The 25,781-nt window shown below is 45.5% G+C and overlaps 1 protein-coding gene across 1 annotated transcript in view; it reads left to right on the top strand.

The window, feature by feature from the left end:
- Positions 1-22,492, top strand: part of LOC144669986 (coiled-coil domain-containing protein 33-like) — a 35,548-nt gene extending 13,056 nt beyond the window's left edge. Inside the window, exon 4 of the mRNA XM_078532294.1 lies at positions 22,264-22,492. Coding sequence (XP_078388420.1) covers positions 22,264-22,371 — 108 coding nt within the window. The 3' untranslated portion in view covers positions 22,372-22,492. The remainder of the gene's footprint in view (positions 1-22,263) is intronic.
- Positions 22,493-25,781: the final 3,289 nt, after the last annotated feature.

The following is a 25,781-nucleotide window of genomic DNA, read 5'->3' as shown; positions in this document are numbered from 1 at the left end:
ACGTAGAATGGGTGTGTGCTGAAGCTGTGTTGGCAGCACAATGTCATCAGGCCGGTATCCCAAGTTACAAACGGAGAGCGGGCGGGGAAATCGGCAGCCCGCCCGCCGATTTCGAGATGGTTAATTAACAAGCGAATCGCCTGCAATTTTTCACTGCCCGCTGCACTTTTATGGGCGTTAGACATAAGAAGGTTTGGGAGCGTTTTACGGCAGCAATGATGAGGTGGCACAAGGGCAGAAGGAAATGCTTGCCACCGACACCATGGTTGAATGTATCAGCGGATTTTGAACTCGTTTTCGAACTTTTATGTACCTTCAACGAAAAAATGGAGAGAGATTCAGAGAGCGGGGAGGCCTTTAAACATGTAGTCATGACTGATTTCCTGTTCACGGCATTATCCTTCTGCACATTACCCTTCCATCACATGACATCCGTGCCACGTTACCCTTCCATCACATGACATCCGTGCCACATTATCCTTCCATCACATGACATCCGTGCCACATTATCCTTCCATCACATGACATCCGTGCCACATTATCCTTCCATCACATGACATCCGTGTCACATTATCCTTCCATCACATGACATCCGTGCCACATTATCCTTCCATCACATGACATCCGTGTCACATTATCCTTCCATCACATGACATCCGTGCCACATTATCCTTCCATCACATGACATCCGTGCCATATTACCCTTCCGCCACATTATCCTTGCGGTTACAGTCCCGATACGGCATGGAGCTCCTCTGATTGACCCCCTTCCTGCCTCACAGCCACCAATTGGCCATCCGCCACTCGACTTTGTGAGCAGAGATGGTGGGGGTGGGAGCGAGCGGACCCCTGAGTTTCCATTCCACCTCCCTCATTCTGTTGAGAAATGTAGAATCCGGTTTCAGAGTAGCATTCCCAAATTTTTAAACCCAGCCTGTCGGTTATGGACCTACTCTTGGAGGTGCAGGAGGTATAGGAGATGGAACGCATTCCAAAAATGCTTATTTTAGATCCCTCCTGCCTCCCAGTCAGATTAGCACCTTGTGCAGCTTGATGGTACAGAAAGGAAGAAGAGAAAGGAAGCCTTGCATTTCTGTAGCGCCGTTCATGACCTCATGATGACCCAAAGTGCTTTTCAGCCAACAAAGTTCTTTTTGAAATGGAGTCACTGTTGTAACACAGGAATACAGGACATCCTGAGGTTTCGATACATGCAAGCCCTTTCCTTTGAATGCAGTACGAGGTGATGGTGGCATTGTGGTGATGTGCCTGGACTATGAATCCAGAGGGCGAGGCAAATACCCTGGGGTATGGGTGTGAATCATACTAGTGCAGCTGAATTAACCAATAAATTCAAGTTTTTAATTAAAAAAAAATCCAGAATTGAAAGCTAGTCTCTGTAATAGTGACTATGCAACTATCACCGATTGTCGTAAAAACCCATCTGGTTCACTAATTCCCTTTAGGGAAGGAAATCTGCCGTCCTTACCCGGTCTGGCCTACATGTGACTCCACATCCACAGCAATGTGGTTGACTCTTAACTGCCCCTCTGAAATGGCCTAGCAAGCCACGAAGTGTGATTAGGGATGGGCAACAAGTGCTGGTCTTGACAGCAATGCCCACACCCCATGGAAGAATAAACAAAAAGCTGAACTGAAAGAAAAGCTCGTTGGGGAGTCCAGGCATAGATTATATGTAAACACTCGATGTCACTTAATTGTTGGAAAAAAAACAGCTTAACGCAAATGTACAGAACCAGGTGCGAGCTGTGACTTGAAGAAAGACTAACATTAATATATGGTGGCTGATCACATCTCAAAGTACTGCACACAATGATTACTTTGCAGCCCAGTGACTGCGACTATGTATGCCAATATGCTGAATAATGTCTCTTCTACGCTGTAAATACACCACCCCACCCTCAACTTCTCTCTCCCCCCGCCCCTCACATTAAACCAGCTTATATTTCACCTCTCTCCTAACTATGCTTCAGTTCTGCTGAGGGGTCATGTTGGACTCGAAACGTCAGCTCTTTTCTTCTCCACCGATGCTGCCAGACCTGCTGAGTTTTTCCAGGTAATTCTGTTTTTGTTTTGAATTTCCGGCATCCGCAGTAGCTTTTAGCTTTTTGTTTTTACCTTTATCTATATCTGATTGACTCCGTCTGATGTGAAAACATTGAAAGCTCCATTTTGTTCTGCGCATTGGAGATTGGAGAAAAAGCAATAAAGGAATTAAAAAATGAAACCTGAACAACTGGTCTGGAATGGGTTAACGTACCAGGCAGTGGTACCAGGAATCATAAGAGGAAGAGTAGTGGTGTGTGCATGAACAAAAGGAAGAAGGGAAGGGGGGAAAACCAGGTAGAAGTCAAAAATTCACCGCAGGCTGAGGAGGCAAGGCTCTGGAATTGCAGTTTGGAGATTTGGGGATGAAGGATTTCAGTTATATGAAGAGATGAGAGGAGCTGCGATTGTTCTCCTTGGAGCAGAGAAGATTAAGGGAAGATTTAATTGAGGTGTTCAAAGTTAGGAAAGAGTAAGTAAGGATTTCCACTGGCAGGAAGGTCAGTAACCAGAGATGTAAGATGCATTGGCAAAGGACCCAGACGGGAGCTGCAGAGGCCTTCTTGACACAAGAGAGTTGTTGTGATCTGGAATGTGCTGCTTCAGGCAATGGAAGCAAATTCAATAGTAACTTTCAGAAGGGAAACTGGTACATACTTCAAAAGGAAAAAATAAACATTCCAGGGCCTGGGGGAAAAGAGGATTGGAACTAATTGGATAGTTTTTTTCAAAGAGCTGGCAGAGACATGATGGGATGAAGGGCCTCCTTCCCTGCTGTGAGATTTTATGACTCACTCAACATATGTGGAGTAAGGAACGTTGGGTTAGCATTTCAGGCTGATGACCTTTCGTCAGATCCATACTGTTATGAAGGGTTTTTTTATATCCAGTCCTCAGTCCTCTGTCCTCAGATAATGAAGCAGTCCATGTCCAAATGCAGCAAGATCTGGACAATATCCAGGCTTGGACTGTAAAGAGGCAAGTAAGATTTGTGCCACATAAGTGCCAGGCAATGACCACCTCCAACAAGAGAAAATCCAATCATCTCCCCTTGACATTCAGCGGCATTGCCATCACTGAATCCCCCACTATCAACATCCTGGGAGTTACCATTGACCAGAAACTAAACTGGACTAGCCATATAAATACTGTGGCTACCAGAGCAGGTCAGAGGCTGGGAATCCTATGATAAGTAACCCACCTCCTGACTACCCAAAGCCTGTCCACAAGGCACAAGTCAGGAGTGTGATGGAATACTCTCCACTTCCCTGGATGAGTGCAGCTCCAACAACACTCAAGAAGCTTGACATCATCCAGGACAAAGCAGCCCGCTTGATTGGCGCCCCAACCACCACCTTCAATATTAATTTCCTCCACCACAAATGTGCAGTGGCAGCAGTGTGTGTACCATCTTCAAGATGCACTGCAGCAACTCACCAAGGCTCCTTCAGCAACCATCCAAACCGTCAACCTCTGCCATCTAGAAGGACAAGAGCAGCAGATAGATGGGAATGCTACCACCTGGAAGTTCCCCTCCAAGCCACACACCATCCTGACTTGGAAATATATCGCCGTTCCTTCACTGTCACTGGGTCAAAACCCTGGACCTCCCTTCCTAACAGCACGGTGGGTGTGCCTACACCACATGGACTGCAGCGGTTCAAGAAGGCAGCTCACCACCACCTTCTCAAGGGGCAATTAGGGATGGGCAACAAATGCTGGCCCAGCCAGCGACGCCCACATCCTGTGAAAGAATAAAAAAAACTGACAACAAAGGAGATGGAAGATCTAAACAGCTGTTCTGGAGTGTCATCTGCTGCTGTTATCTATAAGCGAAGTTCACAGCTATAAACTCAAGGTTCAAAGGTTCTTTATAAATCACTGATGCTTTACATTCTTGGTTTTATGATCTTGTATGAAACACCTTTAAACGCCCGCCCATTATCTCTAATTATTTGTATAATTAAGCCTTGTGACAGCTGAAATGTTAAAAGGTTGTTTCGTTTTACATTCGGTAAAGACACAAAAACAGTACTTAACTGCTGCAGCTATGGAAACAATGAGCTGAGGGTGCTTGCTGTATAATTGACTCGTAGCTGCAGCACATTGAGAGACAAGAGCGAGGGTTGGAGGGAGAAGCAACAAAATAGCTTATGAAAGGGGAAAAAAAAACCTTAATGCCTGCTCTAGAACTGAAGAATATAAACTGCTTCCAGCTAGAAAGGCTTGCGTTTCTATAGTGCCTTTCACAACTTGAGGGCATCCCAAAGCTTTTTAAGGCCAAAGGTATATTCTTGAAGTGTAATCAGCATTGTAATGCATGATTTGTGGCAGCCAACATGTGGTTGACTCTTAAATGCCCCCGAAGTGACCCAGCAAGCCGCTCAGTTGTGTCAAACCGTTACAAAGTCTAAAAGGAATGAAATTGGATGGACCAACCAGCATTGGCCTAGGCACCAGAAACGCCAGTGGCGCACCCAGCCCTGCCGACCCTGCCAATCCTCCTTACTTACATCTGGGGGCTTGTGCCAAAATTGGGAGAGCTGACTCACAGATGAGTCAAGCAGCTGCCTGACATAGTCATCCTCACGGAATCATACCTTACAGATCATGTCCCAGACACCACCATCCTGTCCCACCGGCAGGACAGACCCACCAGAGGTGCCGGCACAGTGGTATACAGGGAGGGAATTGACCTGGGAGCCCTCAACATCGACTTTGGACCTCATGAGATCTCATGGCATCAGGCTAAACGTGGCCAAGGAGGCTGTCCCCATTCAGCTGATGAGTCAGTGGTCCTCCATGTTGAGCATCACTTGGAGAAGCGCTGAGGGTGGTAAAGGCACAGAATGTACTCTGGGTGGGGGACTTCAATGTCCATCACTGAGATTGGCTCGGTAGTGCCAGTACTGACAGAGCTGACTGAGTCCTAAAGGATGTAACTGCTGGACCGGGGTTTTGGCAGGCTGTGAGGGAACAAACAAGAGGGAAAAACCTTTTTGACCCCATCCTCACCAACTTGCCTGTCGCAGATGCATCTGTCCATGACAGGATCGGTAGAAGTGACCACCACACAGTCCATGTGGAGACGAAGTCCCATCTTCACATTGAGGATACCCTCCATCGTGTTTTGTGGCACTACCACCGTGCTAAATGGGATAGATTTCGAACAGATCTAGCAACAAAAATCTGGGCACCCATGAGGCGCTGTGGGCCCTCAGCAGCAGCAGAATTGTATAGAACCAGAATCTGTAACCTCATGGCATATCCCCCACTCTACCATTACGATCAAGCCGGGGGTTCTACCCTGGTTCAATGAGGGCCGGAATCTTCCGGCCCTGTTAGTGTTGGGTGTCATGGCGGGCGGTGGAGGTGACAATATGGCAAGAAGGCCAAAAATCAGTTTTATGCTATCGTGAAACCAGTTTGTGACCATCCGCTCCACCCATCCATGTTGGTCTGAAGGCTACACACGGCACAGGGAAGAGGCCCTGGACTGAGACATTTGCCTTTATCTTGTGCAGAAAGGCTTCACATCTGAGTGACATGAACATTGCTCATCAGAACAAGGAGCTATAGCAGGGAGACATTCTTGGGAATTTAGTTACAATGGTGAACATTGTGTACAAGTGATTAACACCCATTCCCAGGCTGTGCAACCACATCTTCTTAACCTTCCTAACCCTGCTGCCACCTCTTGGTGCTCCCAAGACATCTGCAGTGGAGGTGGAGGTGGAGGCAGCCTGCTGACTGCTACGCCTTGTTTGTGATGAGCTCGGCGGGTGTCCTCTGGAGGGCCCCGGCCTGCTTTCGGGGTCCTGCTGTGTGGCAGTGACACCCTCCTCGGCCTGTGGAGCTGGAGTTGCTGAGGTCACAGGATGAGGGGGTTTGGATGGGCTGAACACTCCCGGAATCACCTGGGTGGATGGCCCCAGGGTATGCACCTGCTGGACCTCCTCCCTATGGGTGTCTGAGGGCCCCTGGCTGACTCCTTGAGGAGAAGGGGAAGCTGGAGTGAGATGGAGTTGCCCCGCACCCCTCTTGCATTGACCCGTCTTGGAGTTCAGCCCACGCCGCAGTGCAGGACCGATATCCAGGATCAAGTTCTCCATGGCAGCCACCATCCTACCAGTGTTGACCTCAATGCGTTGGCATGCCGGCAGTATCAGCTCAGCCTGAAGGCGGACGGACTCCTGCATCGTGTCCTTGCAATCTGAGGAGTACAGTGGACATCCCTTCCTGATGTTCCCGAGCTTGCCTTTGCAGGTCCAGCAACTGAGGCATGACCAAGTCCAGAGGGTCCTCATCTGACTCGAACTCAGCAGATTTCTGGTCTCCTGCAGTCCTCCGAGTGCTGGCAATTTGGGAAGTCCCTGCTGCCGGCGGCTGTGGATCAGACAGTGTGCTGCGCTCATCAGCTTGTGACACCGAGGCTAGTCTAGAACTAGTTCCCACCAAGGTGTGTGTCTCTGCGCTGGTGGAGGGTGTGGGTGAGCGCTGTGATGGGATTTCAATTAGGGTGTCAGCAGATGGTCCATCTCAGCCTCCTCCTGATGGCCCAGTATCACAGAGGACAGTCTTCAGCCAATTCAATTCACTCCATGTGATATCAAAAATGGCTGAAGGCACTGGATACTGCAAAGGCTATGGGCCCTTACAATATTCTGGAAATTGTACTTAAGAATTGTGCTCCAGAACTAGCCACGCCCCTAGCCAAACTGTTCCAGTACAGCTACAATACTGGCATCTACCCAGCAATGTGGAAAATTGCCCAGTTATGTCCTGTACACAAAAAGCAGGGCAAATCCAACCAGGCCAATTACTGCCCCATCAGTCTACTCTCGATCATCAATAAAGTGATGGAAGGGGTAATCAACAGTGCTATCAAGCACCCTGCTTAGCAAAAATCTGCTCACTGATGCTCAATTTGAGTTCCGTAAGGGTCATTCAGCTCCTGACCTCATTACAGCCCTGGTTCAAACATGGACAAAAGAGCTGAACTCCAGAGGTGAGTTGAGAGTGACTGCCCTTGACATCAAAGCAACATTTGACTGAGTGTGGCATCAAGGACCCCTGGCAAAACTGGAGTCAATGGGAATCGGGGGAAAACTCTCCACTGGTTGGAGTTGTACCTAGCACAAAGGAAGATGGTTGTGGTCAATCATCAGGATCACCAGGATATCACTGCAGGTAGTGTCCTAGGCCCAACCATCCTCATCTGCTTCATCAATGACCTTCCCTCCTTCATAAGGTCAGAAGTGGGATGTTCGCTGATGATTCCACAGTTTTCAGCACCATTTTCCACTCCTCAGATACTGAAGCAGTCCATGTCCAAATGCAGCAAGACCTGGACAATATTCAGGCTTGGGCTGATAAGTGGCAAGTAACATTCGCACCACAAAAATGCCAGATAATGACCATCTCCAACAGAAGAGAATCTAAACATCTCCCCTTACTTTCAATGGCATTACCATCACTGCGTTGCCCACCACCAACATTCTGGGGGTTATCATTGACCAGAAACTGAACCGATCAAGCCTATAAGTACAGGGGCTACAAGAGCAGGTCAGAGACTGGGAATTCTGTGGAGAGTAACTTACCTCCTGCCTCCCCAAAGCCTGTTCACCATGTACAAGGCACAAGTCAGGAGTGTGATGGAATACTCTCCACTTGCCTTGGTAAGTGCAGCTCCAACAACACTCAAGAAGCTTGATACCATTCAGGACAAAGCAGCCCACTTGATTAGCACCCCATCCATCACAATAAATATTCACTCACTCCATCACCGACACACAGTGACAGTGATGTGTACCATCTCAAAGGTGTACTGCAACAACTCACCAAGGCTTCTTTAACTGCACCTTCCAAACCTGCAACCTCTATCACCTAGAAGGGTAAGGGCAGCAGATGCATGGGAACACCACAACTTGCAAGTTCTCCTCTAAGCCACAAACCATCCTGACTTGGAACTATATCGCCATTCCTTCACTATCGCTGAGTCATAATCCAGGAACTCCCTTCCTAACAGCACTATGGGTGTTCCTACACCACATGGACTGTAGCAGTTCAAGAAGGCAGCTCACCACTGCCTTCTCAAGGACAATTAGGGATGTGCAATAAATGCTAGCCTAACCAGGAATGCCAATATCCCATGAATGAATATAAGAAAAAGTCAATTTGTGCACAGTGCCTGTCTGCTTTTGGGGGAAAAAATGTATATTTTATGTTGGGGTGATTGTCCCCTTAAGGACTAGGTTTCTCTGAAAGGGGTGTCCTGGTAAAGTATCTGGCTTCCAGTAAATTATCATGTAGAATAGCAGGGTCAACCAGAAGTTAGTTATAGTGGTGAATAGATTGTGGACATAGCTCTGTGTCCAAGCAGTTTAGGTTTTAGTTTTTAGTTTTAGAACAGGCTTGGTGCAGGAAAATCACTTTTAAGCAGGATTCAGTTGAAATCTTGTGTGTTGGCAAAAAGAGTTTAAAATTCCTGTCAACTGAAGGACTTCTGAAAGTGAGTTGAACTTCTGGGATAGCTAAGCTCAGGAGAGAGAGAGAGAGAGAGCGTTTTAAGTGACGAGTTAAAGAATAATGGAACCAGGAGATTTCTGACCCTAAACAAAAATAAAAATACCTGGAAAAACTCAGCAGGTCTGACAGCATCTGCGGAGAGGAACACAGATAACGTTTCGAGTCCGTATGACTCTTCAACAGAACTAAGGAAAAATAGAAAAGAGGTGAAATATAAGCTGGTTTAAGGGGGGTGGGTCGGACAGGTAGAGCTGGATAGAGGGCCAGTGATAGGTGGAGATAACCAAAAGATGTCACAGACCAAAGGCCAAAGAGGTGTTGAAAGTGGCGATATTATCTAAGGAATGTGCTAATAGGTGACATTAAGGGTAGAAAGCAGGACGAGCAAGGTACAGATAGCCCTAGTGGGGGTGGGGTGGGGAGAAGGGATCAAAATAGACTAAAAGGTAGAGATAAAACAATGGATGGAAATACATTTAAAAATAACGGAAATAGGTGGGAAAAGAAAAGTCTATATAAATTATTGGAAAAAAAGGGGGGATCGGAAAGGGGGTGGGGATGGAGGAGAGAGTTCATGATCTAAAATTGTTGAACTCAATATTCAGTCCGGAAGGCTGTAAAGTGCCTAGTCGGAAGATGAGGTGCTGTTCCTCCAGTTTGCGTTGAGCTTCACTGGAACATTGCAGCAAGCCAAGGACGGACATGTGGGCATGAGAGCAGGGTGGAGTGTTGAAATGGCAAGCGACAGGGAGGTCTGGGTAATGCTTGCGGACAGACCAATGGTGTTTCGCAAAGCGGTCACCTAGTCTGTGTTTGGAGCAGCGAATGCAGTAGACTAAATTGAGGGAAGTTCAAGTGAAATGCTGCTTCACTTGAAAGGAGTGTTTGGGCCCTTGGACGGTGAGGAGAGGGGAAGTAAAGGGGCAGGTGTTGCACCTTCTGCGGTTGCATGGGAAGGTGCTGTGGGAGGGGGTTGAGGTGTAGGGGGTGATGGAGGAGTGGACCAGGGTGTCCCGGAGGGAATGAGCCCTGCGGAATGCTGCCAGGCGTGGTGAAGGGAAGATGTGTTTGGTGGTGGCGTCATGCTGGAGTTGGCGGAAATGGCGGAGGTTGATCCTTTGAATGCGGAGGCTGGTGGGGTGATAAGTGAGGACAAGGGGGACCCTATTATGGTTCTGGGAGGGAGAGGAAGGTGTGAGGGTGGATGCACGGGAGATGGGCCTGACACGGTTGAGGGCCCTGTCAACCACTGTGGGTGGAAAACCTCGGTTAAGGAAGAAGGAGGACATGTCAGAGGAACTGTTTTTGAAAGTGGCATCATCAGAACAGATGCGACGGAGGTGAAGGAACTAAGAGAATGGGATGGAGTCCTTACAGGAAGCAGGGTGTGAGGAGCTGTAGTCGAGGTAGCTGTGGGAGTCGGTAGGCTTGTAATGAATATTGGTGGACAGTCTATCACCAGAAATTGAGAGTGAGAGGTCAAGGAAGGGAAGGGAAGTGTCAGAGATGGACCATGTGTAATTGATGGAGGGGTGGAAATTGGAAGCAAAATTAATAAATTTTTCCAGGTCCAGACGAGAGCATGAAGCAGCACTGAAGCAATCATCGATGTACCGGAGAAAGAGTTGTGGGAGGGGGCCGGAGTAGGACTGGAACAAGGAATGTTCCACATACCCCATAAAGAGACAGGCATTACTGGGGCCCATGCGGGTACCCATAGCCACACCTTTTATTTGGAGGAAGTGAGAGGAGTTTAAGGAGAAATTGTTCAGTGAGAGGACAAGTTCAGCCAGACGGAGGAGAGTAGTGGTGGATGGGGATTGTTCGGGCCTCTGTTCGAGGAAGAAGCGGAGAGTCATCAGACCATCCCTGTGGGGGACGGAGGTGTAGAGGGATTGTACGTCCATGGTGAAGAGGAGTTGGGGTCAGGGAACTGGAAATTGTTGATATGATGTAGGGCGTCAGAGGAATCACGGATGTAGGTGGGAAGGGACTGGACAAGGGAAGAGAGAATGGAGTCAAGATAGCAAGAAATGAGTTCCGTGGGGCAGGAACAGGCTGACACGATCGGTCTGCCGGGACAGTCCTGTTTGTGGATTTTGGGTAGGAGGTAGAAGCGGGCCGTCCGAGGTTTGGAGACTATCAAGTTGGAAGCTGTGGAAGGAAGATCTCCAGAGGAGATGAGGTCAGTAACAGTCCTGGAAACAATGGCTTGATGTTCAGTGGTGGGGTCATGGTCCAGGGAGAGGTAGGAGGAAGTGTCTGCGAGTTGACGCTCAGCCTCTGCGAGGATTTCTGACCCAAGGTGTCTACTCTGAAGACCCTAGCAATGCCCATATTGAACAGGGCGTCTACAAACATGAGATGGTTGGAGGAGATTTGAAAAGACAGCCTTGCCAGAGGGAAGCGAAAGGTGAAAGCAATCTTAACCCTTATATAAATCTTTGAATCAGTCCTCAGACCAAATGGTTAATCTTCCAATTGCTGATGAGTATCTGACTTGAGAGTTAAGTCAAGTGGGCGTAGAAAAAAAGTTGTTTTAAGAAGTTTGGTTTAGATTACAAGTAACTGTGTTCATTGTACCTTTAATATCTTTAACTTAGCTGATTATTTAAGATAGTGTGTAGTTATTAGTATTCATTTTCTTTTATTTTCATGTAGTAAAATTATTTTGTTTTTTTAAACCATGAACTTGGCGGCGTCACTCATTTAGTAAATTGCTAGGATGTTGGATTCTAAAAAAAAAACTAAACGTGTCACTGGTTTCTGCTGAGATCATAATAACAGCAGGCTCCCCAAACAGCGATATGATAATGACCAGATAATCTGTTTCTGTGATGTTGATTGAGGGGTAACTATTGACCAGGACACCAGGGAGAACTCCCCTGCTGATCTTCAAAATAGTACCAACAAATTTTTTACCTTCAGCTGACAGGGCAGAGTGGGCCTCAGTTTAATGTCTCATCCAAAAGACGGCACCTCCAGTAGTGCAGCACCTTGCTCAGCACTGCACTGGATTGTCAGCACTAGGTGCTTTGCTTAGGTCTCTGTCGTGGGGCTTGAAGCTACAACTTAATGTGATCCACTTTATTCATGAATCGGCTCGAGGGTCAGTGATCTATGGGGAGTAAGCTGCAAAGTCCACAGCTGTCAGGTTGGGACTGAGGGTTGTTATTAATGAAGATGAATACTGATGTGCTCGGGCCTGTGTGAAACAAACGAGGCCTCAGTTGTTTCCCTTGTCCCATTCGATGCACCGGATTTAATTCCTAATTACAGTTCGCTCTAAATGCTGACAATAACAGGTTGCCTCTGCAATGCAGCCTGTTCACTGTGACCCTAAAGGAACGAGAGGATGATGCACAGGCTGCTGCAGAGCAAATGGCGACAGGAGTAGAGCTTGCTGCTCACATCACCATTGCAGAGGTCAGTGGAGGAAAATAGATGCATCTTCAGCGATTAACAGTAGCAGTCCCTCAGGTGCTTAAAGGAAAGGGCAGGAACTAAGGGGTCGATGCGGTTCAGGAAGGGTTTAGCTGTCCTCACAAAGTGGTGCCTGGACCGTCAGATTGGGAACCCCGAGTGGCAGCCCAGAATGAGGCGGTAACATGAGCGCAGTGTGGGGTAGGGATCAAAGTTCCCTCTAACTTTTCTTTGTTGCACAGGACCTGCTTCCTGCACTGTTCAGTTCATTCCAGGTTGGCTGTGTGTCCCCGCAACTCGCGCAGTTTAGAGAGAACATTGTGCTCATAGCAGGAAACTTGGGGGCCTTTTCCATACGGGGACACTAATCACAACGACAAGCTTAAAAGCAAAGTGCCCGGGCTACAAAATAGGTTTGCTGCATTTTATGCATACTCAGTCTGGTAGACTGCAGGCTTATCAGTGAACTTTACCCACTTCTATCTTATAGTTACTAACAGAGCTAACAATGATTTGGAGGTTATGTTTTTATAACGTTTATTCTTTTTGTGATATTTATCTCTTAATCAACATCACAAAAACAAAGCAGATTATCTGCTCATTGCTGTTTGTGGGAGCTTGCTGTGTGCGATTGCCTGCTGGGTTTTCTACAACAGTGAGTCCACTTAAAAAACTACTTCACCAGCTGCAAAGCGCCTTGAGACACTTGGTAGTCATGAAGGGAGCTACATGAATGCAAGACTTCATTTTTTAAAATAACAATAAGGAAGTTATCAGCAATGTGACATGTAAAGTACGATAGGACCTAAGTGTAACATTTACAGTAAATGAGCAAGACTTTCAACATGGAAAAGATAGACTTCTATTTATTTGTAGCTTTTTTTATGTTGATAGTAGTATCAAAGTGTAAATTATTACCTGATACATAATCTTCGTACTTCAGACATTGCAGAAAAAACAAGACATGTTAAAGCATTTTGTCTTGCACTCATCAGGACACTTTACAAGAGTACCAGTGTAAGGGGGAAACAACAATTTGTACTGCATGAGAAGAGAGTGCTGATTGGTTGGCAAATTGGTAGAGGTGTTGCCAGGGAGAAAGCACTAAGGAAGCAATATTAATGCATGGCAACACCCCTACCAGCCCACTTGCCAACCAAACAGCACTCTCTTTTCATGCAGTATAAATTGTTGTTTTTCCCTTATATTGGTATTCTTGCAAAGTGTCCTGAGGCGTGCAAGACGAAAAGCTTCAACATGCCTCTATTTTCAGCAATACTCAAGTTCTGAACTACCAAAAAACTACATCAGATATCAGACTTCAAAAGTATAAAAGCAAGAGAAATAAAGTCATTTAATGCTAGATTATTCTACATTGAATTGTACACTCTAAAAGCACCTGGGAATCTGCAAACTTAATCTTTAATTGTCCTTGGGATTTATATTAATGGGATATTGTGGCTTAAAGGGACATACCATCTTAAACACAGCTTACCCAAGCAGCAGAATAAATACATCCTATAGTATGATGTTACTGTCATTATACTGCGTCACTGAGCATGGCACAAATATTCAGCTCTTAATAATCATAAAGACGTAATTGGAAAAAACAAAGAAACTACAAAAATAATATGACATAAAATATATACAGAGTTTTTGCATTGTGTTTCACAGTTCCAGTTTTTTTTATTCCTTCATGGGATGTGGGCTTCGCTAGCTAGACCAGCATTTGTTGCCCATCCCTAATTCCCCTTGGGAAGGTGGTGGTGAGCTGCCTTCTTGAACCGCTGCAGTCCATGTGGCATAGGTACACCCACAGTGCTGTTAGGGAGTGTGACAAAATGCACAATGATAGCCCAATGACAAATAGGGCCAGTTCAGCTCAAGGTAAACTGTACAGCAGCTAAGATAAACAGGACACTGGGGATAACACCTCTGCTCTTCTTCGAAATAGTGCCATGGGGTCTTTTACGCCCAGCTGAGACAGCAGACAGGGTCTTGATTCAACGTCTCACCCAAAGGACAGCACTGCCCTCGGTCCACCCGAGTGTCAAAAGTCTCTAAAGTGGGACATGAACCCGCAACCTTATGATTCTATTCTGAGCATGCTACTCACTGAGCTCCAGCTGAAACCTTTCCAGGCAATAAATGCTGCTCTAGCCAATGATGTCCACACCCCATGAATGAATAAATGGAAAAAAGGCATTATGCAACCACTGTGCAGTATCTGCGTATTGCGCCAACATCAACATTTTACAGTCCAGGAGCTGTGAGGGTAAGTAATGATCTGTGCATGTTAGCAGGCTAAACATGTCCCCGATACTTGCTCAGTGCCTTCATTTTCTCTGTGGTTTTATTGGATGCATAAACAAATTTAAAATAAATGGGATAAGCCTGTATTCAAAGTATCATTCAAAACAACATGCTATCACATACAGTCATTTTGAGGATAATGTCTCCATAATCCTATTCTGCCAGAATACTTTATAATACACTGAATTAAACACTTTATAATACAGTTCTTCAGCAGAATAAGATATAGCTGTGTTAAAGCTGGTGTGAACAACAATGAGAAAGCAATGTACACTATCCATCTTCAGCTATTTTTACAGGGAGTGCATGTAACATTTATTCTTTAACAGTCTAAGTGATTGTGTTTCTGAATTGATGTTAATAGCATTCTGCTAAAATGAAGGCCTAATTCATCAGTGTTGACAGCAGCTCGACAGGGACTGACTGAGGGGCTATCTGCCAGGCTTCTGGTCATCGGAGCAACCTGGATTATGTGTCTCAGGGCTATGTTGTATTTTCACATGTCATGGGAGGGGGCTTGTCAGTGAAAGTTTGAGCTTTTCAGCTGGTATTTGAGGCCAAGGTTACAAGATGGCTTGAATCCTTTCAACAGTAGCTTAGCATAGTGCAACGTTCTGGTCTCTGTCATTAGCAATGCAGAGGTGGAGACACTGGGGAAAGTGCAAAACAAAGTACTTACAAGGATTGTCCCAGAATTGGGAGGTTATAAGTATCAGGAGATGATTGGAAAATGATGAATGGTGACCTGAGAGAGGGGTCTTTGAAATTATGAAGCAGTTTGACAGGGTAAATGTGGAGGTGACATTTCCACCTGTGGAGAAGCCCAAAACTAGAGCCGATCGATATAAAATAGTTACTAATAAATTCGTTAAGTAATTCGGAAAAACCTTTTACTCAGAGTGTAGAATGTAGAACTTGCTACCACAGGGAGGAGTTGAGAGGAGTATCACAGGTGCATTTGAGGGGAAGGTAGATAAGTACATGAGGGAGAAAGGAATAGAAAGATATGTCGACATGGTTGGATGAAGTAGGGTGTGTTAACATTTCAACCACCTCAATAAAACCAATTAGTTAAACAGGTGATTGGCATTGATTATCCCATCTAAATAGAATAAAAAGATACACTTGGAACACTTTGGGTGAGAGCTACTTGGAAGTCAGTAGCACTGAGGAATTGTCTTGAAAATAAACCAGCTTAAACCAAAAGACCAGCCTAGATTAATTCTTCCACCGCAACCTCTTATTGTGACTAACAGGGTGGGAAGAGGCTCATGTGAAGCATAAACACCTAGGCCGAATGGCCTGTTTCTGTGCTGTGAAATTCTACGCTTCATAATCAAATTAGTGATGTTTCATTGAGTCACCTTAATCTCCATGCTGAGTGAGGTGATGTGGAATCATTTCAAAATCATCTTAGTCGGGTCACTTTACATCCATGTTTAGATTTAGCTCAGTTTACCCAGATCAGATTCAGAAATTGCTTTCTTACGCAAAGAAAAAACAAGTTTGAACTTAAAACTCCTTAACACATCTTCAGGAATTCCTAAGCTCTTTACAACTAGTGTGTTACTTCCAAAGTCTGGTCGCTATATTATTAAGCAAATGTGACAGCTATCAGTCATTTGTTAGTACAGAACTTGAGTATCGCTGGAAAAACCTTTTGTTGAAGCTTTTTGTCTTGCACGCACCAGGACAATAGTAAGAATATCCATGTCAAGGGAAGTAACAACTTTATACTAAATGAGAAGAGAGTGCTGATTGGTTGGCAGGTGGATTCTGATTGGTAGAGGTGTTGCCATAGAGGATGCACCAGTTAATGCTGACTGACAGTTAACTCTTTGAAATTTTAAATCAGGTAGCTTGATTCTGATTGGTCAAGGCATTTCCCTGAGGAATGAACCAGTGAATGGCTGTCACTTATTTTGTTTCGCTGAAACAGGCGCAATGTGTGTGCACACATGATGAGTGCAAGACAAAAAGCTTTGACAAAATGTCTTTTTTCAGCAATACTCAATTTTCACTACCCCTTACAGTGGAAGCATGCTTTCTGTTTTAAACCTGAATGACCTAGCTCAAATTATGAGTTTGTGCCTTCCTCTTGTTGTGGATTCCCTCACCAGTTTCTCTGTATTTATCTTATCAACTCCTTTAATCACCTTAAGCACCTCAATTAGATCACTCCTTTAGCATTGATCCTGGTTCAATCCTGGTCTAGGTGTTTCCTCTTCTCAGTTACAGATGAATAGCTCTGTAAAATATTTAACTTGGGCACAGGAAATGAAACTTGCCTTGAATAATGTACCAGGCTAATATTTCCTGTGAGGATTTTAGATAAGATGTGAGTTATTACTTCAGTCATTCAGATAGTGACTTTTGGACTCTGTTGGTGATGAAATTTATTCTGCAAATTGCTTCTGAAATCTCAGTGATAATCTAAACCGGTGCCCTAAAGGGATTATTAGTTTTTGCAGTTTATATCTCAAACTCTCAACAGGCAAAGGCTGTAATGAAAGAATGTTGGATGTCTTGGTAACACATTCCAGGAACGTAATTCGCTTCTGTAACTTTAAAGAACAGGAAGATAATGATATTCATGAAAAATATTGAGGCAATATGGTACAAAGTGTAGGCTCTTGTCTTTAAAGGAAAAGAGTGAACTTGCATTTATATAGCGCCTTTCATGTTCTCAGGAAATTTCAAAGTGTAGTCACTGCATTGATGTAGGAAATGCAGCAGCCAATTTCACACACAAGATCCCACGAACAGCAACATGATAACAACCCAATAATCTGCTTTTTAGTTACGTTGGTTGAGGCTTAGCTATCGGTCAAGACACAGAGAATAGCTCTTCTTCAAAATAATACCACGCACTTTCATATTTGCCTGAGAGGTTTGGCCGGGGTCTTGTGCTCAAGGCTTTTCTGGATTGTCCATGGGATGTGGACTTCACTGGCAAAGCCAGCATTTATTGCCCTGCCCTAAAGCGAGTCTTGAACTCATGATCTTCAGCTTTAATGGGAAGTGTGCTACCCGATAAGTCACTGCTGAGAGATGGTTGTTTGGGGATAAGGTCACTGAGCTAGTAATTCAGAGGCCCAGGCCCTGGGGACATGGGTTCGAATCCCGCCATAATTGAATTTCAATTCAATTAATAAATCTGGAATTGAAAGCTAGTCTCAGTAATGGTGACCATGAAACTATCAACAATTGTTGCAAAAACCGATCTGGTTCACTAGTGTCCTTTAGGGAAGGAAATCTGCCATCCTTGTCTGGTCTACATGTGACTCCAGGCCCACAGTAATGTGGTAACTCTTAACTGTCCTCTGAAGTATTCAGCTCAAGGGCAATTAGGGATGGGCAACAAATGCTGGCTTTGCCAGTGACGCCCACATCCCATGAAAGAATAAAGAAAAAAAATTGGAGGTAGACGGTTAGAAGTGCTGAGTTGGTAAAAGGACGGTCTCCATGTGAAACACAGACATACAGACCAGGATTATCCTACCCGTCCTCATGAGGTTGAAAGCTGATGATGTTATGTCACCGTTACATTGCAGCCCTGCCTCTGCAGGCAGAGGTGCCCGTTAACCAAAATGGAGCATGTGACTCTGGAGACACTGAGGCACGTGGCATGAAGCAGGCTCCCAAAGTCACTTGGGAGGAAGCCCCTCTAGGGAATCATTCCAAGCGTCAATCATCTCGTTTTTTTTTGTGTGTGTGAAGGAGATCTTGTCCACATCAATCATTTGCCAGTTTGCACCATATCCTATAGTTTCATTGAATGTAGAACTTGCAACTACAGGGAGTGGCTGAAGTGAACAGTATAGATGCATTTAAGGAGAAGCTAGGCTAGCAGATGGCGGGGCAGAGAATAGAGGGTCACAATAATAGATTTAGATGAGGAAAGACAGGAGGAGACTCGAGCGGAGCAGAAACTTTATCAGGTTGGGCTGAATGGCCTGATTCTGTGCTGTCTATCCATTGTAATCCTATGTCCCAGTTTAACTTGTATTATCATTCTGAAATTACCTTTCCTAACCTCAACTCTTGCATGAGGTTCCCTGTCAGTCACCTCCTTCATGCGGTCCAGGCTGAAACTACCACCATACTTGGCTCTGGGTTAAAGGCGCTTAAAGAGAAGAATGAAACCACAGGGACAATTGTGAGGTTTGGAGGAAAGGGAATCTGAGGGGAACATTCCTCGCCTCTCCACCCTCCATCCTCCAGTGGTTTCATTGACGACCTTGCATTAGCAATGGAGCTATAACCGATCTTCTACAGACTATGCTTGAAATTGCGTATAGTGTACAGTATCTCCCTTGTTGTATGAACTCAGATATCAAGGTCATACGGACTCGAAACGTTAACTCTGTTTCTCTTTCCACAGACGCTGCCAGACCTGCTGAGTTTTTCGGGCATTTTCTGTTTTTATATCAGGGTACTCTCACTGCAGCAAGAGGTTGAAGGTCATTGCGAGGGTGGGGTTGCCAACTCTGGTTGGATGTGTTCATCACATGATCTTCAATTGCCCTGCCTCCACTCTCCTATCATTGGTCGCCTAACACACCCATTCTCAGCCAATCAGAAAACCAACAAGACTCTGTTAATTGATTGGATGATCCTTGACTGCCCGCGAAACAATTTTTCCCCCTCATCTCTAGCATTTTTAAAACTAACAAACAAAAATGTCCAATGAATTCTTTTTTGCTAAATTTATTAAATTTTAATGTTGACTTTTTCTCTTTAACCTTTAATCTTTAGTTCAGAGAGATTGCAGGGCAATCCTAGAGGGTTGGCAACCCTATAGACCAGGTTACTTGGAAAGAGATGCTGCAGAGTGACTATAAATGAAACTCACTAAGGGATTCACTGTGGAATAGCTGGGAGTTCAACTGAGATGGTACATGGTCTCCCACTCATGAAAAGACAGTTCTTCCTGAGATGTGAAGATCATATGGTTTATTTGGTAGCAGTGAAGTTGACCTATTTGTAGAAAAGAAAATTAATGGAGTATTTACAAACTCTCTGGGCATGTGCTTCAGATTTTGGTTATTTAACTAGTTGTCCAAATCAACCAGATCTTGCAGCCTAGATTGTTTTACGCCATTGAGCTCTGGTGACCTTTGCCAATTAAGCTCCCTTGTGCACGTAAAGGGTGGTTTGAAATGTTCTCGCTTCACACTGACACCCCAGCATTTCCTAGTCTGTCATTGTTATCATAAGTTAATATTCAACTGGCCTCTCGATTGTGGTATCCCTCTTTATCCAATAGCTTGTCTGCCCATTACAATGCCAGCACCATCAGTTGTGTTGTGATAAGTCAGTCAAGGGAAGAAATATTGAGCCAAAGTCCATCTCCTTGAGAACATCAAAGTCAAAAAACTGTGTGGGGATCTCATTTAATAACTGAACCCAACTAAATAATTGAAATAATCTATACATATTGCTTATCTTCTCAATGCAAGGTTAGACCCTGTCTAATCTTTGACAATTGAACTCGAGAGTTACTGAACGACAGGGGACATAGAATTCCACCATTTCCTCCATGGTGTTTACCTTGGATACAAAAGAGCCAATGAAAAGGCACTATTTTGTCTGATGGTTTAACCTAAGGGAGAGGAATCCAAGCTGATTCACTTTGTAGATTAACACAGCACAAAAGGAAGCCAATTGGCCCTTTGAGCCTGTGCCATCCCTCTGAAAGAGCTACCAATTGGACCCACTTCCATGTTCATTCCTCCTAATCCTGCTTTTTCTTTCCTTTTTAAGTATATATCCAATTCCCTTTTAAAGTGACTTGCATTTGTATTTCGCTTTTGCTTTCAGGTGTGGTGGGTGTATGAGAATAACATATAAATAACACACAGGCTTCACATTCAAGCCCTTTTGGGATAAAGTTAATCCAGAAAAATGTGATGCTTGATTTGGTTCTATCCGTAAGTTTTAGATTGAATCATGGTCCACTTTAGGTAACTTTGCAGTTACAGATTGATACAGAAAGTCGTATACAATGGTTAATTCCAGTTGGGTAAGATTACATAGAATTGTACAGCACAGAAACAGGCCATCCAATGGCATTACCATCACTGAATCTCCCCCATCAGGATCCTGGGCGTTCCCATTGACCTGAAATGTAACTAGACCAGCTATATAAATTGTATGGCTCAAAGAGCAGGTCAGAGGATGGGAATTCTACAGTGAGTAACTCACCTTCTGACTCCCAAAAGCCTCTCTACCATCTACAAGACACAAGTCAGGAGTGTCCATTCATCTGCATGAGTATGGCTCCAACAGCACTCAAGAAGATTGACACCATCCAGAACAAAGCAGCCCGCTTGATCGGCACCTCATCACCAACTTAAACATCCACTCCCTCCACCACTAGCGCACAGTGGCAACAGTGTGTACCATCTACAACATGCACTGCAGCATCTTGCTAAGACTCCATCGACAACACCTTCCAAACCTGCGATCTCCACCACCTAGAAGGACAAGGGCAGCAGACGCATGGGAACACCACTACCTGCAAGTTCCCCTCGAAGCCACACACCATCTTGACTTGGAAATATATCGGCCGTTCCTTCCCTGCCGCTGGGTCAAAATCCTGGAACTCCCTCCCTAACAGCACTGTGGGTGTACCTACACCACATGGACTGCAGTGGTTCAAGAAGGCAGCTCACCACCACCTTCTTCAGGGTAATTAGGGATGGGTAACAGACACGGAGACAGCATGATGAGTCTTGGAGCTCGGTTTTGCTGGAGTGAGGCACTTCACAACATTACCCTAAATTGGGTCTTTTCCCAACTTCACCCCCTTCAACTCAAAATATGTTTGTGCCACACATTTCTGGAGGTGCAAGTTGATAACTGTGTGGCAAGGGTTTCAGGGCATCAGGGAACTCTGTAAACAACAGGATCAACAGCCTATCTCCTTAACCTGTGAGATTTATGGATTGGGAACAAAACAGAGGAACGACTGAGTCTCATAAGATAGAGAGAGAAATAAAAAGAGGGAAAGGATGGCTAGATTAAGGGAGAGCAAAAAAAGAGATAGAAAGATAAAGCTAGAAAAGAATTGAAAACATAAAATTTATGTAACCTCGAAGGACAATTGCAGAAGTGAGACTCTGCAGCTCCAATTCTTCCCTTTCAGGATCTCCAATGTTGGCCTAAACCTCCATTAAATATCAGCATTAGATTTTTGTGCCAAGTTTAATTAGTTTTAATAGGTCAAATGCAGCAACTTCTTAAGGCTTTAAATGAGATCCCATATTTGCAGATCTAACAGCTGACTGGTTCAAATTGTCCAGCAACTTGTGGTGAATTCACAGCTCACAGTGTATGGAGGAGATGGTGGCATAGTGGTAATGTCGCTGGGCTAGTAGACTAGGGCCCCAGGCTAATGCTCTGGGGGCATTCGCTGGTGGAATTTGAATTCAATTAATAAATCTGGAGTTGAAAACTAGTCTCAGTAATGGTGACTGGGCTACGGCTGGGACTTTCCAGTCCTGCCTGTGGTGGGAATCGTTGTGGGTGGGATGGGAAATTTGATGAATCAGCTGAAGGTCTGTTGACATCTGTTGGGAATTGGCAGCCAGGACCGGAAAAGCTCAGCCCACGAAACTATCCTTGATTGTTGTAAAAACCCATCTGGTTCACTAATGTCCTTTAGGGAGGGGAATCTGTCATCCTTACCTGGTCTGGTCTACATGTGACTCCCAGACCCACAGCAATGAGGTTGACTCCTAACTGCCCTCTGGAGTGGCCTAGAAAGCCACTCGGTTCAAGGGCAGTTAGGGGTAGGCAACAAATGCTGACCTTGCCAGTGACGCCCACATCCCATGGAATAATAAAAAAAAAACCTCTTCCTCCCACAAGTTGTTATTTCTTTTTTTACAGACTTGTGCCACTAAACTTGCCCCCTTATTGCCCCAGCAAACTTGTGGACACGTTTGGAAAATTGATGGAATTTGGGCTCATGAGAAAGAAGGCAAGGGCGTCAGTTGTAGTAGAAAAGAGATGGCTAAGGTCATGGAAGGGTGACTGCAGACTGAGAGAAGGATCAGATGCCTGGAGATTTGCCCATTATTGCAAGATTGACAACCGTTAAAACCCAAAACAAGAAGTGGATCTGCCGGAACACTATATTGAATCAATAAAATGATTTTTTAAAATGGCATAAGCCAAGCGCTCATATAATCAGATATCTTGGACATGGAAACAAAACCGGATCATACTGCGGAAATCTGAAAATATTCCGTTTTCAATTATATCTGGAAATTGTGAGATTCCCTGCTGCTGATTTCGCTGAAACAGGAGCATGGTGGTGGGCTCTAACACTTTTCACAGATCATTTCAGGTCATCCTGTTCTCCTGCCTTTGGAAGAGCAGGGATTATTCGCAGCTGGCAGGAATATGAAGGTGATTGATCTCTCCACATATTCTGAGCCATGTCTTTTTCACTGAGCCAGTGTATAATCAGATTTAGCCGCATTACTGTTTTCACACACGAGATTAAGCTCTGTGTATGTGTGTCACATCATTGTTCCGATAAAGGGAATACATCCCTCATCACAAAGGCTAATTTATAGATTAACAATGACTATATTTACATGCAGTTGGATAGATATGTAAGTGCATATGTCACACCCTGTTAGATCAGAGTTGGAGAATGCCATTGAACCACTTGGCTGCATGAATTTGATCCCAGTTCTGCAGATACTGAAGAAATGGAACAACAGTGTTGCAAGCCCTACACGCTCGTTCATTTCTCTGCCTTTCAGCTTTGGTGCTTTGATCGATTCCTTGCTGATTTGCTAGTCCGTACTTTTCCCTATTGGTCCGACAGTTGGTAAGTCAAAAGGGACCTAGGACAAACTAGGAAAAGTCCTACAGGATTGGACCAACGAAGTGAATGGCAGGCAAACAGAATGCATTTCCTGGAGAAGGCGGTCGCATTTCCTGGAAGATGCGATAACATTTCCCGGAATTCGCTCCCAAAATCTCTCTCTCTGCTCCTTTATGATGTTCCTTAAAGCCTACTTCTTTGATCAAGCTTTTGGTCATCTGCTCTATCACCTGATGTGGCTCCATGTCAAAGTTTGCTTTTGTAATGTCCCCGTGAAGCACCTTGCACTATTACATTACCTTTGGCGGATGGCCGGACCTGAGGTGGCATATTGAGGTTGGGGCAGCCAAATAAGATGTCGCCTCCCAGGCTGCAATCCAGTTAAGAGTGGCGGCCCGCCTCCAAGAGCTGCCAGACCAATGAGAGGGGCGGCAGCTCAGCCAGCGGTGGCCATTGCTGAGGCTGCAGCTGCAGGATGGTTGGGTGCCCTTCAGGACAGGTAAGCGGGGTCGGGTGATGCTGGGGCCAGGCAGAGTGGCCCTGGTGATCGGTGGGGGTGTGGAGGTGGGGAGGGGGTCATTTAGCACCGTGTCACCTTTGCTGACTGTCCCGTGGGGCCCCTCATTGGTCCGTGGAGAGCCCATTAATGAGAGCCCCACCTTCCAGAGCTCGCTGGCATGCCACCAGGTTTCACCTGGCGGTCTCTCCATGTGGCAGCTGGCCCTCCGGATGCTGGTAAAGTGCCCACAGAAGCGGGCAGTGGCCCTTAATTGGCTACTAAAGTAGTTCAATTGGCTACCGGGTGGGCAGCTCATCTGCCAGTCTCCCAGCCCTGGCAAAATCACATGGCAGAGGCAGGAAGCCAGGTTCCACCCCTGGCACCTTCCTGTGCCACTTTAACATCCTTCCTGTCTCTCAGCTTGTCCCCAAAGTATCAGGAAAATTCCAGCGTACATGCGGTTGATAGTCAATGCCCTCTGAACTTGGTTGGCTATGCCACTCAATTGCAAGGCCAGCGGGGGTAGAGGTGACTCTTAGAAAATAAGGATGAGCAATGAATGCAGCTGACTCAATATCACCCACATTCTGAGAACTAATTTTTAGAACAAGTCGGACTTATTTCACTCTTTTAAAAAAAAATGTCTCACAAATTATTAATCTGCCAAAATCACAGAACCAGCCCCGCCTTACTGCTGATACACCACCCTCTGGTTTTTCTGCATGTTATTTATTTTGATGCTTCTACCTTCTTTAAATTTCAAGCCCATTGAAAACTCTGCTGCCCGTATCCTAACTCACACCAAGATCCCTGTTCAACTATCACCCCTGGCGCAAACTGACCTGCTGTGGCTGCAAATCTGGCAACACTTTGATTTAAAGGTTTCTTTGAAATCCTGGCATGACCTCACCCCTTTGCAAGTAGTTGTAGGAGTCCTTGTGGAGACGAAGTCCCGCCTTCACACTGAGGATACCCTTCATCGTGTTGTGTGGCACTACCACCGTGCTAAATGGGGTTTCGAACAGATCTAGCAACTCATGACTGGGCAACCATGAGGCACTGTGGGCCATCAGCAGCAGCAGAATTGTACTCAAACACAATCTGTAACCTTCTGACCCTGCATATCCTCTACCCTACCATTACCACATCAACCCTGGTTCAATGAAGCATGCAGGAAGGCATGCCAGGAGCAGCGCCAGGCATACATAAAAATGAGGTGTCAACTTGGTAAGGGTACAATTCAGGACTACTTGCATGCTAAAGAGCGAAAGCAGCATGCAATAGGCAGAACTAAGCGATTCTCTAACCAATGGATCAGGTCTAAGCTCTGCAATCCTGCCACATCCAGTCGTGGTTGGTGGTGGACAATTAAACAACTCACTGGAGGAGGAGGAGGCTCCACAAATATCCCCATCCTCAATGGGGGAGCCCAGAACATCAGTGCAAAAGATAAGGTTGAAGCATTTACAACAATCTTCAGCCAGAAGTGCCAAGGGGATGATCCATCTTGGCCTCCTCCCGAGGTCCCCAGCATCACAGATGCCAGTCTTCAGTCAATTCAATTCACTCCACGTGATATCAAAAATTAGCTGAAGGCACTGGATACTGGAAAGGCTATGGGCCCTGACAATATTCTGGCAATAGTACTGAAGACTTGTGCTCCAGAACTTGCCGCGCCCCTAGCCAAGCTGTTCCAGTACAGCTACAACACAGGCATCTACCCAGCAATGTGGAAAATTGCCCAGCTATGTCCTGTACACAAAAAGCAGGACAAATCCAACCAAGTCAATTACCGCCATCAGTCTACCCTCCATCATCAGTAAAGTGATGGGAAGTGTCGTCAACAATGCTATCAACCTGCTCACTGATGCCTAGTTTGGGTTCTGCCAGGGCCACTCAGCTCCTGACCACATTATAGCCTTGGCGCAAACATGGACAAAAGAGCTGAACTCCCGAGGTGAGGTGAGAGTGAATGCCCTTGACATGAAGGCTGCATTTGACTGAGTGTGGCATCAAGGAGCCCTAGCAAAACTGGAGTCAATGGAAATTGGTGGAAAACTCTCCACTGGTTGGAGTCATACCTAGCATAAAGGAAGATGGTTGTGG

This window comes from Cetorhinus maximus, chromosome 30 (assembly GCF_964194155.1).
Source record: "Cetorhinus maximus chromosome 30, sCetMax3.hap1.1, whole genome shotgun sequence".
NCBI classification, from domain to species: Eukaryota; Metazoa; Chordata; class Chondrichthyes; order Lamniformes; family Cetorhinidae; genus Cetorhinus; species Cetorhinus maximus.
The sequence above is the reverse complement of the archived record's forward strand: the minus strand, read 5'-3'. Positions and strand labels throughout refer to the sequence as shown.